Source organism: Lipophrys pholis (genome assembly GCF_963383615.2).
Source record: "Lipophrys pholis genome assembly, chromosome: 5".
In the NCBI taxonomy this organism is placed as follows: Eukaryota; Metazoa; Chordata; class Actinopteri; order Blenniiformes; family Blenniidae; genus Lipophrys; species Lipophrys pholis.
The window spans coordinates 6,131,651-6,148,996 of record NC_137628.1 but is presented as its reverse complement, the minus strand read 5'-3'; the positions used below and the strand labels follow the sequence as shown (position 1 = coordinate 6,148,996).

General features: G+C 42.6%; 1 protein-coding gene across 1 annotated transcript in view; it reads right to left on the bottom strand.

The window, feature by feature from the left end:
* Positions 1–190: 190 nt before the first annotated feature.
* dok7b (docking protein 7b) overlaps positions 191–17,346 on the bottom strand; it is a gene marked incomplete at its 3' end in the record, with an annotated part of 31,323 nt that continues 14,167 nt past the window's right edge. Inside the window, exons 6-14 of the mRNA XM_080463588.1 lie at positions 13,997–14,116; positions 8,855–8,965; positions 7,371–8,200; positions 3,956–4,027; positions 2,380–2,422; positions 1,797–1,958; positions 1,530–1,700; positions 350–448; positions 191–228 (exon numbers count right to left, since the gene is read on the bottom strand). Coding sequence (XP_080319714.1) covers positions 191–228; positions 350–448; positions 1,530–1,700; positions 1,797–1,958; positions 2,380–2,422; positions 3,956–4,027; positions 7,371–8,200; positions 8,855–8,965; positions 13,997–14,116 — 1,646 coding nt within the window. The remainder of the gene's footprint in view (positions 229–349; positions 449–1,529; positions 1,701–1,796; positions 1,959–2,379; positions 2,423–3,955; positions 4,028–7,370; positions 8,201–8,854; positions 8,966–13,996; positions 14,117–17,346) is intronic.

The following is a 17,346-nucleotide window of genomic DNA, read 5'->3' as shown; positions in this document are numbered from 1 at the left end:
CGTTTTCACAAGCAAACGCTAAACGTCCGTTGCGTTGCTTTACAACAATGGCGCCACTGAAAGCACAACTTTTTGAAGTGAATGTCCACACACTTGCCATTGTTAATGTTTAGAGCGTGTGTGTGTGTGTGTGTGTGCACTTTAACACAGCACCCACTAGTGGCACTACTGGAAAACTACATCGTTTCGCTCAAGTGTCGCCGGGTAAGCGTGAAACTGTTCTGAAACCTAAAACGATGCGTTTTCACACGAAACATTGTCGCGTAAACGAGGTCCGCGAGTGAGAGGTTTGTTCATAAAATAGCTTATTGAAGATGGAGAGAATGAAAACTGGGCGTCGCGGAGTCACTCCGGTGGCCGCCGCCACTCGCGCCACCCTGAACAAGCTCCGCCCCCACCCTGGCGGGTGTGTCGAGGCGTCCGAAGCCGATGGAGCGCTCGTCAGTAACTGCTGGGAAACACAGGAAAGGCCAAGTCAACTTAGAAATGTGCTGTGATGTGTAAACGTGTATTTCTTCATCAGGGATTAAAAGATGTAACACATCATTGAAACTGAAGCATTTTTCTTGAAGTGGCTGCATCTTTTTCACAGGTCAAATATCTGTGACTGTGCTACATAAATTAACTTCCTCTCATTAAGATATTCTTTCTTTTAACAGTCTGTTCTCAGTGTGATTCATTCTTAAACATTCTTCCCACAGCTAATGGAAAAAAAACAACAGGATTTTAATGAAACTACATTTATTAAAAGCCTAACCCAGTCTCTGATTTTGGCAGCTACACTACCAAACAGACATTAAATACATCTAAACGCTGAATTATTGTGTTAGTTTGACTGAAGGTAGAATGATCGAAAGAGGCCTGAAAGTCAAACAGCCTGTGGAAACGAAGAACCTCCTGATGTGTCACGAATCCCGCGGGAGAGGATAAACCAGAAAGCTGAAAGATCGCTGAGGTCTGCTTCATTCTTAAGATGTTTGATTCAGGCATTGTCTTCTCATGAGCGCTGCTGCTCAACACTGCCCCCCCCCCCCCCCCCCCCCACAGGTCATTAGTGGTATTACTCTGCTACCTTGAAAACATAACAAATCACACAAGAGGACAACATGCGGCCCGATTTGATCTTAATTGTGACAGAGCAGGAATATGAAGTTTTTCATGTAGTTTTAGTGCAAAAAATATGAAAATGTTTCCATTTGATGAGCTGTAGCACTTGGAAAGGTCTGCTTACTAAAACAGTGGACAATCGAAAAACAGCAGTGAGTTTGTGTGAGGTTTTGTTAATTTGCTGTTGATTGTGACACCACAAGAGGTCGTGTTTGACACTGACTACATGTTTTAGTGAATAAACTCACCCGATCGCTTGTGCTCTAAATATTCATGGACAAATATAAGCAGGTTTCTCTCTGTATCGTGTTCACGCGAGTTTAAACTCTTATGAGCCACATGTACATGAAATATATTTGCATGATAATACTGTGTGTTCTGGCTCTGCGTTCAGCATTATGTTTATTCCAGATGTGATTTACCTCCCGCGGCGCTGCGTGAACTGGGCTCCCGCAGGTTAACATCCATATACATCAAGTCTGCCCTTTTCGCCTGGAGGGGGCTAAAGTGGACATTGACATAATTAACGGTGGCGTGGCCGCCATTCGCGGCGTCCGGAGGTGCGGACGCTTGGTGAGGAGACCGGAAGAAACCTGAAGGAAAAAACGAGCCGCGGCAGAAGAAACCGTAAGCCACAGACGTCGACGTGACGACTCCCTTCATTAGAGATGCTGTTTTAATCTCCTCACCGCAGGCTGATGTGGGTCCGAGCGCGCTGGGCGTGACAGGGCGAGGAGGCGGCGGTGGGGGGTCGGAGGGGGGCAGAGACGCCGCGGACCTCTTCAGACAGTCCTGCTTACAGCCGACGACCCCGCCATCGCTGCACGGCGCTCTCACACACAGGAAAGGGGCTGCGGGCGGATTGTTAACACATTAGTTCAGATTGACACGTTCACACGTGTTCCTCCTGAACCGTAAACATCCGCAGTCCTATTATTTCAATGTGATTTACAGGATTTAATTCAGTTCTTTTCCCATTTGCTGCAAAAATTTCGAACCCACACTTGTCTGATATACAGTGTGTGTGTGTGTGTGTGTGTGTATATATATATATATATATATATATATATATATATATATATATATATATATATGTATATATTTATGTCTAGGGGAGTGCATGCACAAAGTTTTTACTTGCAGTCACAAGTAAACTTGCTCCACTTCTTTCTTTCTTCTTTTCAATTAACTTACTTAAATTACAACTTTCACAATATGTAGCCATTAGGTGTAGTGGAAATACTTCAAAAACAAATCTGCACTCAAACTCACCTTGTGTATCAGCAGAAGCCGACAGGGTTGAAAAGTCGTCAGCCTAAGAAATCAAAAGACATAAATCAGTTGGTTTTGCTTTTTTCTTTTTCTTTTATCCCAACGCATTGCTGGATTTCCATTATAAAGTTTCCTTTTCATTAAATCTCACTTGTAAAGAGTAAAGCTTGTTTGAGTTTCCTTTCCTTTGATTAAAAATGGTACCTTCCTGCATAACTCTCTCAGAATAGCAGCCTCTGTGGGCACGACGATGAAGATAATAGGACACTGAGTTTCCACTCGTCCCTCATGACTCTCTGGAGTTCGCTGCTATAAATACACAAACATTTATCTGTGGCGCGTTAGTCCGTACTGCAGCTCCAGTACAGAGCCACTTCGCAGCGAGCTGATATAGTAACTTCCACATTTCTTCCTGTTTGTGTCTCTCTTTGACTTACCCTTACAACTGAAGTTGTAATATGGTGTACCCCAGGGAATCATTCAGGGTCTGTTATTATTCATATTATTCATTATATATAAGCACCACACACCCCTGGGATATAGTTTGACAATTTCCATTATTATGCCAATGACACACAAATGTATAGTAACAGGTACTTTTAACAACACAGCCCTCTCTTAAAAACATGTATATTTATATTTGATTGCTTGTTTGTTTGTAGTGAATCACTCCAAATCTGAAATGATCATAGTGTAGACTGAAGGGAAACTTTTAGGCTATTAAATCAGTTTAATGTGCTTCTTCTTCTTCACCTGTCCTCCGAGTACATACTAAATGTCAGAAAGGACGTCAGAAATGTCTGATTCTTCTTATTGTCATCATCATCATTAGTGTTATTAGCACAATTAGCAGTAGTATTATATAAACACAGTTTATCCACATTTATGACAAATTATATAGCAATGACTTTTAAATATAAGTAAGTATTTTGAGTTACGGAGGAGGACTGGATAAGTGAAACAAAATCCAAACATCATTTTGTTTTTGTTGCATTTTGGTTTCTTCTTTTTTCATTCCGTCCCTTTTGTGTCGTGTTTTGTCAAGTGTTCTAATGTTTGAAAGAAGGAAAGAAATAAATCATCGCTTATGGCTCACAATAAGAAGCCGACAGTTACGGAATACGTGATTAACGGCGAGGTGTGTGTTGTATGTGAATGATTTCGGAGGCGTTTTCTGCTGATAAACACTGTGGCGCTTCGGCCCTTTGCTCTATACGTCTTTCTTACTTTCAATCTGCACCTGATTTGAAAAAAAAGGACAAATATGTGAATGAATTTGGCGCAAAAAGACAGGATCTCCATTTTCACACCGATGTAAAACACTAGAGTCTTGGATTCAGATTCTTTGCAGACGACTTATGATATCATGAGATTGTAGTACTGAGGCGCTTAAGAGAAAATCCAGTAAAACCTGTATGTCGTTCATCGATTACTTGCGAAAACCTTTATGAGTGCATCGTGAAGGGTTCATTTCTTCTGAGCTTCTATTGCCTGGCAGTGGGAAGTGTCCTGCTTCCTCCTCCTTAACCGTATAAAAGCTCATTTATGACTCTGAAGTAGGCAGATAGGATCTTACCTGAAACAGGCATCTGCCCCTCGCTGACCGCCACTGCGCCGGTGTAATGTAGTTGTCTGCGCCCAGGCTGCACTGAGTGGGGAGACGAGAGCAGTTATAATCAAGGAAGGTTAATCACTTTTTACTGCAACGGCGTGTCTGGCTCGGAGGGAAACTTCGGCTTTTTGAAGGTTCGACGGGAAACGAGATGGAAGGAGACGGGAGACAGAGAGGCTTGATTGGAGGGAGGAGGAGGCAAAGTGTAGGCCAGGAGGTGAAAGAGTAAGAAAAAAATAAATAAATAAAAGAGCTGAGAGGACAGAGCTGACATCTTTAAAGGTGCCAGACGGGAGACAAAAGGGCGTCTCGGGCAGACATGAGCGACAGTGTGTCCCAATTTACCGTTTCCTCCTCCTCCGCAGTTTGGAGGACGACTTCCCAGCCTGCACTTCTGCTTCACTCAGGCAGCGCTTCATTATCAAACATGTAGATTTTGAACTGCTGACACTTTAGGAACGATAAACAAAGGGAAGTCGTTTGTGCCTCCTGCAGCAGGATTCTCCTCTCCCAGGGTTTCTGTCCGTTTCATCACTACTTATTAACTTTGTCCGTCACGTTGCTGTTTCCAATTCTCCGGTCTTCATCATACACATGGTGTACAACACACACACACACACACACACACACACACTATCTGTCAGAACTCACGAGTCATGCTGTTTCCTCTCCTGCTCAGAAGATCATTTAGCCTCTACGAGGGGGAAACGCTTCTCACAGCCCATCAAAACATTAATTAGACACAATGCAGGGAAGTCTCTTATGAGCGCTTTTAAGGTCTCAGACAAAAAGAGTCAAACAATAGATGCCGACAGGTCCGTGACAGACATCCACACCAATTAAACCAGGTCAGCTTTTTAGTTTGTTTTTTGTTTCTTTTAAATCTTTTATGCAAGACGATAAATTATGTATTCAAACGTCAGGCTGTTCTGATCAGCCATGATCACATTTCTCATTTTATCCATTGTTCTTTTTGCCAGAAACAGCTGCTGCTCGCTCCATGATGTTTGCAGCAGATCCTTTGAAACCTGGGTTTAGGTTGTGAGTCATTTAAGGGACAAATCTGTTATTGAACGCAGTTCAAACATAAGGCCCGTGGACCAAAACCGGCCACAAGAGGCTCCAATCCAGCCCGACAAACCATCGAGCAAATTGTTAACGTTTCAAATAAAACGTTGGGATTTTGAACTAATTGAGAAAAAAAACAAAACATGCATAAATATTTTTCACCAGAAGGTTTCACTAAAATTGGCCTCGTATTGAGATTGTAGGTATTTCCAATAAAAAAAAATTTCGTTTTCAGTAGAAATTTCCATCACGTATACTCTGCACCAAAACAAAGAAAAACTTTAAAAGGTTAAAAATTTAAAGGTTATTTATTGCACTATTTTAAGTATCCGACCCACTCAACATGAAACGGGATTGCATGTGGCCCTGGACTCACATGAGTTTAATTCATCACTTTTCTTTCCTTGGATCATTTCTGATCAATACTGACAACTGCACATCAGGAACTCCCTTAAAAAAAAAAAAAAGCATAGATTTGGCAGATGTGGGTCACTGGTCGTCCAGTGAGGACAAGTTTTAAATTTTTCAACTTTAGCGACAGAATTTTGCCTAATGTATCCCGGCCACTAATAAGCGGCTTCATCAAGATATAATAAAGTCTTGCAGAGTGTAATTGTGCAGCAGGAGGTCCAGTCACAGCACAGCAAGAAGGATCCAGAAATAATTAAAGTTCTGTCTGCTCAAAGTCATCCTTAGTCCCTTTAAATTAGATACTGAAACTCCCATATAAAAAAAAAAGAAGGCCTACAAAGTGTGAATGAGTAACTCCTAAAATCTAATATAAATACCAGAGCCAACGAAAAGACACATTGGTGTGGTGCCAGTGAGGAGTGTTTGTGAAGCCAGGACTGCTTTTTATTAAGAAGTGACTGCTGTTTAAGCTTCACCCGCTCTTCTTTTTCTGCTTCTGAAGCAAACTGTACTTGGCTTTTTGCAGTGTGTTCCACTCTCTAATGATCCTATAAGGCACTGAATACTGTAAATCACAATTACAAAAGCAGCCACCCGAGTGGGCCATTAATTCAAAGTATCCGTGCGTGCGTGCGTGCGTGATTGCGTGCGTGCGTGCGTGGAGAGGGCAGATAATTGCTGCTTGAGGTTCTGGTGCCTCAGTGGCAAACACTGCAGAGCTGAATAACACTGAGAGGCGAAAGTTAAAGTGATGGTACGAGAGCGGAGAGGAGAGGAAAACTGCATCGCAGAAGTGGACCCTGATTATCCAGGCTGGCGATGAGAAGCCATCATTTTTAACAGATTGGTAGAAACTTTATGAGAGTGCACTTTTAAGACAAAACATATGATAACGTTACAAAAAAAAAAAAGACAATAAAATGCATTTTTTTGTATCTTCAATACAATATATATGCAATTTAGCTCAGTGGGGGTCTCAAGCAGATTCCAGCTGAACATGGGAATATATAATATATTTAAATGTTAAACTTTAGTTATGGAAGGCCTTTCAAAGAGTCAGAGAAGATAAATCATATCCACTCGTTCAACACCAGTGGAGACGACGTCCAGACAAGCTGCTTGCACACCAGGGGGGGGGGGAAACATGTTTTTCAGCTTCTTACTACCTTTTTGTTTTATTGTTCTGAGACAGAGGAAAGAATCAGTAGGGGGAAAAAAAACCACCATACAATGACAGGGAGAACATGCAAACTCCACAGTGCCAAAGTACAACCCAGCGTGAGACCCTGCCTGAGATACTGTGGAAGACATTCGCCCAACAACACAAAACTTTGGTTGTGGAAATCGTTTCGTTGTTGCGACAGTAATTCCATACCGCCGGTCTCATACTGGCACCATTAACAACTCGGTTCACACGGAAGCGTTTGTGTTTCAAGTATTTTCTCATCAAACTGCCAAGTCAAGCCCGGACCGCTTACATACCGGGTGTGAAAAATATATGTGGGGCTTGTTGTGTGGTGGTGGGACTTTGTGCCGTGATGTCTACGGAGCTGAACTCAAACCTGCTCTAATTGTTTGTGACAGCAGGTGCCAGCCTGGAAAGCCTCAGCTGTCATGTTACTCTTTCTGTCCGTGCTCGTATCGACGAGGAGAACTTGTTTTCCTCTAACGTCATGGAATAGTTACAGAAGACGTATTTGCATAAGAATAACAATGACACGGAGGCTTTCAGAAATGCAAGCAGACGCATTATGGGGATTGGCGTCTGTGGGAGAAAAACCCCGGAGTGATTAGGACGACGACGGTAAACATTTGTTTTCATTTCACTTAATGGGAATGTAACAGCAGACAGGGGGGGTAACAGAGGAGAGGAAGATGCTCGGAGTGACGTGGCGAATACCTGAGTTTCAGCAGCGGGGAAGGCTCCGGGGAGCAGCGGCGGTGTGGGTGTGGAGCTCTCAGCACTGTCAGCAGAGGGCGCCCTCTCGCTGCCCCAGGAGTGCGAGCGCTGCATCGCTGCCTGACGCTGGGCTCTCAGCCCGGAGGTCAGATCACCGGCCGCCTCGCCACCCTGCACGGGCGGCGTTTTCTGGGCCAACCGGTCCGCCTGCAGCAGACTCCTCGGGGTGTCGTACCACAGCCGCAGCAGGCTGGGGATGTGGTACTCGTCACTGTGCCGACGAGCCGCCCGGGAGTCGGACCTGGAGGAGCAGGAGGAGGAGACACGAGAAGAGACGTTCTCTGGGTGGGGCGTGGGCTGCTGAGGAGGAGGAGGAGGAGGAAGAGGTGGCGAAGAAGGAAGTGTCGGTGCAACGGGGAGACTCGCCGCGGAGCCAAACTCCTCCCCTCCTCCGTGACTGGAAGCGTCCAAACTGCCCGTACACGAGGAGGAGCTCCCGGAGTACGACGACTGGCCGATCCCGATCCCGCTGTCCAGCGAGCTCTGCCGCCCGCTGTCATGGAGGCCGCGGGAGTGAGGCTGGGCGGAGGCCGGGCGGCTGGCGGAGCCCGCCATCACCGCGGCGAACAGCCGGTCATCGGAGCCGGTCAGAGTTTTCAGCGTGGACGAGCTGGACGCCGTCTCGCCGGACGGCTGCGAGCGGGCCAGCGGCTCGATCCAGAAGGTCATCGGCCTGCTTCCGTAGCTGGCGTCCGACTGGCTGGAGGAGGAGCTGGAGATGCTGCTGTGGTCGTCCGTGGCAACCGATGTGCTGTAGCTGTAAGTGGAGGCTGAAGAGGAACATGAAGTTATTAGATCCTCATGAAAAGATTCAATAACAAATCTAACAGACACTCAACTGAAAGAAAGTTTAGCCGTTACGTTACGCCGCTCGAAACAGACGGAATTATCATGAGATTTAAAAATGTTTAATTATGCTCTGACTAATATATACTGAAGACTCTGAAATCAGTTTTCAATGATCACTTCTCACTTTCTGCAGTTCAAGGTATTTGAAAGTGTTTCTGTGCATCATTGATGAGCACGAATCAAAAGTATTTGCAGATGTCAGCAGAATTGAATCCTCAATAATCTGCAAGATAATGATTATTATTGCTGATCGGCCACATCAATGTTAGGAACGAGTGCGATTCGTCGCCTCAAATATGAGCGTTCCCTCCTCTGCAGGCTCGCACGTGTCAGAATAGAAACGAGCAAATAATCACTCTACTGGAGCAAAACATCTCAGAAGTTTTGGATAAAACCCGCGACTGCTGCTCCTGTGAACCACATTCTGCTGAGTCGACATCGTTTACCCGGAGACGCTGTGATCCGTCTCAGTAGATAACGCCGCCTCCTTTTAACGTTGTTGAAAGCAAAAGCCTCAGAGAGTCACAGGAATGTGTTGACCTCAGCTACCGGGCGGAGTCCACAGATCCAAGTACCTGTGCTGCTCGCCAGGCTGCAGTGAGACAACATGCTGAGTCGTTTCTCCAGATCCGACGTCTCCTGGCTGATTCGCTCTTCTGCTGAAGACGCCTCGGCGCTGGGATCTGCTGCTGATTGTGACGCACACAGTCCAAAAGATCACAAGCAAATCATTTTTTTATACAAAATTAAAAGAGTCTCAACTATAACAATAATCTGAAATTAAACAAGTTCAATGTTGTGATGAAAGCAACAATTTTCTACTTCAGGTCATCTCTTAAGACTTTATCAGATATTTTAAGAAACTCCTAATTTCCTAATGTTTCTTCAAAATAAACCATGAAGACGTGGATTTTAAAAATGTATGTAAATGATGGTAAAACATGACACAATAAAATTTTGATGTACTCACATGAGCATAGATATGTTTTGGAAATTTAATAAATTATGAATAATTATGATTAATAATGACACTCAGTAAATGTAAATACTTGGTGGGGCAAGATTTTATTTCAGGTCTAGTGACACCACTGAATTCCAAAGTAAAGTGGGTGCACAACCTTTTAGCCACAACATGATAACAATGCTGATCCCGTAAAAAATGTTGAACTTTTGAGATATCCGATCGAAAAAATTATTCAATTAAAAAAAAAAAATGTTTTACTTGATGGCAGGACTTCGAGCAGGCATTTCTAATTGTATAGCGGAGGCTAAACCACTCAACCACCAGCGAAGATGTGATTTCATGAGATTTTTAGAAACTCTTGCTCACCATGTAATTAAGTTTACCACTAGTTACCTTCACTTTCTCCGCTAAAGTAAGAGTTTCAAACTCGTACTCGTGAATAATCAACCTAATATTTTGATTCTTAACTGTTTGTTAGCTTGAGCTGCTAACACGCTGGTATTTGTGACGACTGGCTCCGGTTCTGTGAAGCTCCGCCTCTATCAGCGCCAGCCAATCAGCTCTGAGCATCTAAATGACGTTGTTAGTGGGGCTTCGGGCTTCAAGCCCCACTAGACATCAAAATCACGTGAACTGAATGAATGGAGCCACAGCCTGAGCATGCGCACTTTCACTTTACTGCATCCAATACACACTGAATAGTGAGAGAGGGGCGAGCTACACTAATGCACCATCGGTGTGGATCAGGAGGAAACAACCTGAAACCGCAAGAGGAGACCAATAACCAGGGAGTACAGTCCTCACACAGTAATTATGTGCTATATAAGAGGAAGTTTTATTCACAGACAAGACAATATTGTAGATAATCTTAAAGAATTAATAGCATACTTTGCATGCAGTCCTTTCTGCTGACACCAGGTGGGGCTCAGCCCACCTGCCCCTAATGACCAGACACTGATGAATAATTGTGATGAATAATTATGATATTGTATTAAAATAAACATTACCAAGAAAACAAATAAGAGGTAAATGTCAGAGGTAGTTATTGAGCATTTATAAACTCTAAATAAAACACAGTTGCACATTTTTAAACCACAAATCAGGAACTATATTCAATTCTGCTCAGTTTTAGACTATTGCTAAAGAATTTATTATAAATACTTGAGACATGCTGATGTTAACAAGGTACTTTTGAGATAGTCATCTGGAATTTGACCGTTTAAAAAGTAATTTAATGAGTTAACGATAAAGAGTTAGGCTGCAAGGTCCCACACTGTTACATATTAAATATTGTGTTTTACTTTGGTGAGGATAGTTTGATTTCCCCCCCAAAAAATAGAGGACACTCTTTACTCAAAGATGCCTTATAAATTTAATGTATTGAAATTATGCCTTCTCTGTATCTTTACACAAAGAGAATAAAACGCTCTATTATTCCAGACTGAAATGGTGATAAACTTTTCAAAATTTACAGCAAAAGCTGTATTATGCTGAAAATACATTGTGTTTTACAGAGCCATAAACTTAGCAGCAGAAATTATGGCTACAAATTTATATTTTGCAGCCACATAATACTAACTTGATGCTGAAATACTATTTTCTGGCCATGAATTAGCAATTTCAGGCCACAAATTAATCATTTCTGGCCACGAAATACTATAATGTGGTCATGGTATAGGGATTTACGACCATGAAATAGCAATTTGTGTGCAGGAAAGACTATAATGAAGCCATGATATAGTAATTTGATGCCATGAAATAGTAATTCATGGACACAATTTAAACTTTCCTTTCAGAAGTCACTTCACGGGCTTTATAGAAAATGAATGATGCAAATAAATTTTTTTTTTTGAAAAATTCAAAGGTGGTAAATATAAGAGATTTTATTCATGCTGCTTTAATCGTCTTTTTCTGTGCAGAACTGAAGCGTCTTCCTGTTTGAGCTGCACAGGAGGATTCATCACAGGCAACCACAAAGATATTTCTATTATTTATTAAATATTAGACGAATAGTTGAGAAGGTGAATGTTGGGTAAGATTATCCACGGAGAGGGCACGCAAAGGTGAAGCTGCGAGTCTGTGAGTGTCTGCGTGTGTCGAACTGTCGCTTCGTAAATGTGACATCTCCCTCAGGGCGCTGAAGGCGCCTCGACCATCTATTGAAGCTTCGATTTAGTGGAAAACCGGCCAATTACACACCCGATGCCTGCTGTATATACATATCTGTGAAGGTGAGTGAGAATTAAAGTGTGTGTGTGTGTGTGTGTAGGTCAGAGTGTGTATGAGTGAAGGTGTGAACAACCGAAGCTCTAACTCTCGGCCTCTGGACCGCCCTGAGCTCCGCTGAAGTTCCTTCACTGCGCTCTCTGAGGTGTCAGCTAACATTTGCTAACGTGGCCGATCGGTGCTAATTTTAGCGAGTTGGCAGCCGTGAATGTGGTGAGGTTACAGAGGCCCCGTCACGACCCCCCGACCCCCCGACACGGGCTGGAGTCACTCATTTTCACCTGGATGTTTTCCATTCGTCTTCACTAAAACTGTCAACAATCCTGAACCACAATGAGGAATATTTAATATGAGTGTGAGTGTAAGAGAAAAGTCTTTTGGTGAAATGAGGTTTAATGCTGAAATACATGAAAATACGATTCAATGAACGAGGACTTTTATTTCGGATGTAGGCTATAAATATCAAGGGGAGTTCGAGTGAAAGCTGAGTGAAAATATTGAGGAAAATGTATTAGGAGTTTCTATTTGTTAAGAAAAAGTTAAATAAGTTGATGAAAATATTGTGGATAAACTTAAGTATGATTTGATTTAAAATGCATCAAGAATGTATAAAAGAAAACAGATTTAATCATTTAATTCATTCCAGACATCTGGAAACATACAAAAATACAAATCCATATTAAAAGGATAATATCAGTATCATTTCCTAAGTTTCTTTGATCCAGTGAAGCAAACAAAACACTTTTGCAGAAATAAAACTATTGAAATACGAAGACATTTACTATACATATCTGATGTGTTTGTAAATTTACGCAATAAATAGCCGAAAAGAAAATTCAGCATTTAAATGAGCCCTCCAGCATTTCTATAAAACCACATTTCTGTGTAATGTTTTGGGTAAATATTCATGAATGTTTGCGTTCTATTGCTTCATTTTTTTGGGGGGGGGAAATAATCTACAGCTGCTTTGCCCCAGAAATACACAATCCAGGAGCAGAGGATCACAATACTGCAAAGCAAGAAACATCGAAAGTAAACAATACGCATCTCCAAGTGCAAAAATGAAAGTTTGATGAGGAGAGACTCCGATTCAGCAGCGCGCAGCGAGTTTCCCTCAGAAATAACGAATAAACAGGAAAGAGAGTTTGTGAGGAAGACTCCACGGGACTTCGCTGGCTGCAGCGAGGCTCCGGGTCAGGACCGACCTCCAACTTCTGGCTTGATTTGTGGCCTCAGCAGTTTGAAACCTCAGCAGGGCATAAATAATTCTGGGGGAAATGTATTGATCAGTATGTTGGAAATGATCAGGAAAACGGAGTCTGAGTAAACATTTTCAGATCAACTCTTGACTCTGCAAAAAAGTTTTTCTTTCTGCGGCTGAGCTTTAACCCGTCGTCTGCCAAGCGAACGTTCGCATTTCATGGCCACAGATTACTATTTCGTGAGACCAGTGATCAGTATTTCACGGTCACAAAATAAAAGCGTGTGGCCACAATTTAAAGTTTTATTTTAAATGTCAGGTCTGGGGCTCCATAGAATAAAAAAAAAAAACAACAACAAAAAACCCATAATGGATAAATATAACTACACCATTCACCGTACCGCTTTTTGTGAGCAAACCACACAAAAACGGCAAAAAAGATAAAGGATGATGATGAAAATTATGTCATATTTTTTATTATAGTTATGTTTTATCATATTATTAAGCAAAATGTTACTACGGTATTTGCTCAAATATTTTATTACATCATTGGCTTTATCAAATTTAATATGGGCAATATTCTTGTTCTGTTATTGGAAAGTATTACATTACTGGAATAATAGTACATTATTAGAGAATTCAAATTCAACGAGAACAGGAAGCGTCTTTTGGCTGTTTTCTTTGACACGTTCAAATTCAATTACAACAACATCAGAGCAGGAAAACCCTGAGGAGCCTTTTACACGACAAAGTTTCAAATTAAAACGCATCTATTTTGCATTTCCAGGCGTCCATGTAAACACTGTTTACCAGACTTGATCTCAATCGCATCGAGAAATCGTACGGCCCTGACATGTTGATCACGTTTACAACTGATCACGAGTGTGGAAGCACGTCATCGCGGCGAATTGAGGCCCGTCTCTGCGTCTCTTCCTGACATATTCTGGAGCTGTCAGGTCCTCGCTACGTGTCCCGTCCAGCTCGTACCGACGGAGAGCGAATGCCCTTGAAATTAGCAGGATGCTACCAGGGCAAAGAAGTCGCACGCAAAGCCGCGACCCTTTAATCTGCAGGGCGACCCCTGGCGCCTCGAGCATGCGGCGTTTCCGTTGGAGCCCGGCACAGGTTCTAAACACAAAGCAATAAACAGGCAGTAAACCTCAGAACGGGAGTCAGAGAGTCGCATTCCAACGGGACTGATGGTTCCCTGCAGGGGGGGCTGATTTGCAGATTCTCTCTTGGGGAAAATATTCTCTTTCATGTGATTCGTTTTTTTGTGTTTTTTTTCTGATGCTTTGCTTGAAGTCTGCACGTGTTGACGTTTACCTGGCAGTTTAGGCCGCAGGCCGTGTGGCGCCCTGCTGGGCGTGACGCCTCGCACGACGCAGTCGAACAGGAAACTGATCTGCTCTCCGTCTGAACAGGACAGGAAGAAAACTCCAGCCCCTGCGGGAGGCGGGGGAAACAGGGGGGAAAGAGACTTTGTCACGAAGAGCCTGCACAACGCAAGCCAAAGACGTGTGATTTACTAAGAACAACATCACGAGTGACATAAAACTCAAACGTGAGAATTCAAATGAGGAATTGGAGTGTTTAAGACTGGGAACAACAAAATAGTGCCATAAAATTAATCGTCTTGGTGGCTTGGCGGCCAGATTCTGGTCTTGCGGTACGTTTTGGCCGACAGGCCTTGTGTTTTGACACCTCTGATCTAACATTACCTCCTGCCAGCATTTTGCTTCATCTGGAACATTTGCATGGTTTTTATAGACTCAGAGATTCAGTAGATCGGTCCCACAGTGTGTAAAGGAAAAACGATGAATATCTCAAAGACGTTGTTGGAGTAAACAGTGCGGTGACGAACAATAGCGGTAGTAAAACAGTGACGCTTGGGGGTAAAATCTAATTTCTTGAGCAAGGCCAAACAATAGTCATTCGGGTGTAAAAGCAAGGCCGCTCTTTGAGCTTTTCTCCTAAAAGGTCACGTCAAACGTCCATCAATTCGGCTCCTGCTGTCCGATGGAGTCCACACGGAGGGAGGCGTGAGCGAAAAGACAAGAACAGCAGGAAAAAGAGAGAAGAAAAAAAAAAAATCATGAAACATCCGACTCTCACATCAGGGAGGAAAACACAAAGTGGGCTCTTACTCGGGTTCGGAAAGGAGAAAACATTCATCTTCTTCTAAGTTTGCTGCTAATATATATATCTTTTATAAATCATGTTCACAGTATTTATATAAATTAGATTGCTACTTTTATTAGTTTGACTTAGAAAAAGTTAAAAAATGAGCGACAAAGACGAGTTTTAATTCCGCAGCTAAAACGTTGACACTACAATAAAAACACACCAGCAGAGCGCCGCGCAGCTTCTCAGCCTGACCAAGTGAAAGGAGTTGAATCATTACCGAGTATTAAACATAATGGATCCCAATTAGCTCAATTAGCTGCTGAATGGCTTCTTATGAAGACGGTGGGAGTTTTATACAAGAAGATAAAAAGAAAAAAAGAAAAGAATCCTGATGCGTGCCCTTGATTGGCGCAACAGTTTACACTCTGCTGCTGGTAATAAAGAGTGGACTGAAAACACACAGTGTGAAAAGCAGGAGTTATAAAAGCTTCTGCACACACAGTAAAGTGTAAGAGTGGGGAAAAAAAAAAAAAACGCCGCTCTGAGGTGAACTACGACCTCTGGAGGTGTCGCCGGCTCACGGCAGAACTGCACCAGGACCTGAATTAACTGTTAAAATCTCGCGGCAAGCACATCTCATCTTGCGTACGCCCCCTGACCCGCCGCGGTTTCCTCCCTCGCCGCGCCGCACGCCATCGCCGCGAGGACAATAAACACCAGGTCCCTCTAAATCACCGTCCGCCGGCAGCCGTACCACGCCGTTTAACTACGCGATAAAATCTGCTCGTTCGACTCTCTACTTCATAGAAAAACATTCGCCACCAACCCGAGGAAGCTTTTTATCCTGGGCTATTCCAGGGAGTATTTCTCAGGTGTCACGGAGGAAAAGTTATCGCAGCGTTAATCACGTAATTTAGAGAGAAACGGGACTCCTGGAAATAACTGGACAGAAAGGCACGGGGGAGAACACGCAAACTCCACACAGAAACGTGCACAAATGCGAGACGGCAGTGAGCGACACTGAATCGACACGCAGAAGACAAAGACGTGTGCATTTAGAGAAAAAACCTGTACAGACATGTAGCGGCCATCTGTGAAGTTTAACCTCCAGTAATATGATCAGTTCTGGTTTATTTGGTCACAATTATAGTCACACTATCGATACGAGTCAGTTCAGTTGTCATGGTGTGTGTCATCAGGAGTATTTGAACGTACGATATAAGGACAAATAAACATGTTTTAAAAAATAAACGTGTGATTGGTTTCTCCCAAAAGTCACGATTTGAGGCAAATTATTGTTATAATATGAATTCATGTCATTGAAATCACACTAGATTAATGGATCATTTCCAACACGAGTGTAAAGTTGATGTATTAATACAAAACCTGTTTTTTTCTTAACGTAAAGGACAGAAAGAAAGAAATGCACATACTAATCAAATACCAGATATTAAAGGAATACTTGGAATATTCGATCATACGATGAAATGAATTTAAAGAAACACTCCCGGCTTTAAATCACATTGAAAATTAACAGTTTTGACACATTTTGTGCATCCAAAGGTTGAAAATATAAGTATTGAATATGTTGGAATTAGATAATAAGGAAGAGTTTTAGGGCCACTGAAGAAGAAAAAACATTCGGAGGCTAAAAAAAAAAAAACCTTCATGCACTTCAGAAAAAGTCAAAAATCAAAGTTGAGATTTATTTTTTTCCACGGAGAGACGTCTGTCCATCCCTCATCATTTTCCCGTAGATGTGAAATCACTTTAAATCACTTCATTCTGACTATATTGGGTTGTTTACTGCTTATGGACATGTGATTTAACACAGGATTTCCTTGATTAATAAGAACACATTTAAATAAGCAGCCCGGGATCCGTGCCTTTGTCCTTCGTACTCGACGAACTTCCGCGACGGAACAACGCAGCAGGCTGCTCCGTCTCTTCTAGTCCTGATACAAATGATAACTGCACCGTGTTTATGAGCTAGATTCTGTCCTGAAGCGTCTTTTCACCACTTCATCAAACCGCCTGCGATGCATTTTGAGGAAGCAGTCACAGGCACTGGCATGTGGATGGACGGACTTTGTAAAAAAAAACACTTTATTTTCCACCATAAAAAAAAAAAAAATGGCGACTTTGATTTTCGACTCCATGAAGGTTGTTTTTTTTTTTTTTTGAGCCTCCAAATTTTTTTTTTTTTCTTCAGTGGCCCTAAAACTCTTCTTTAAGATAAGCTCTTCATAGTTTTCCTCTGAAGATATTTGTTAATTTTCCCATGAATGGACCTTATCACGTCCATAACTTCATCTTCCCTCCTTGTAACCGAAGCAAAGCTGCATGTTACTGAAAATAACTCACTCTTTCTGTGTGTGCGTGGGACTGCTGTTGATCTTGTTTGTTTCCATCCGCGAACACGATAAAGCAAGTTAACGGGTAACATTTGATTAAAAAAAAAAAATCACACCCCGTTTCAGAAGTTTTCCGGGCGGAGAGACTGTAACGAAAAGCAGACAGTCGGAGACGGCGAAGCCTCTGAGGGCCGC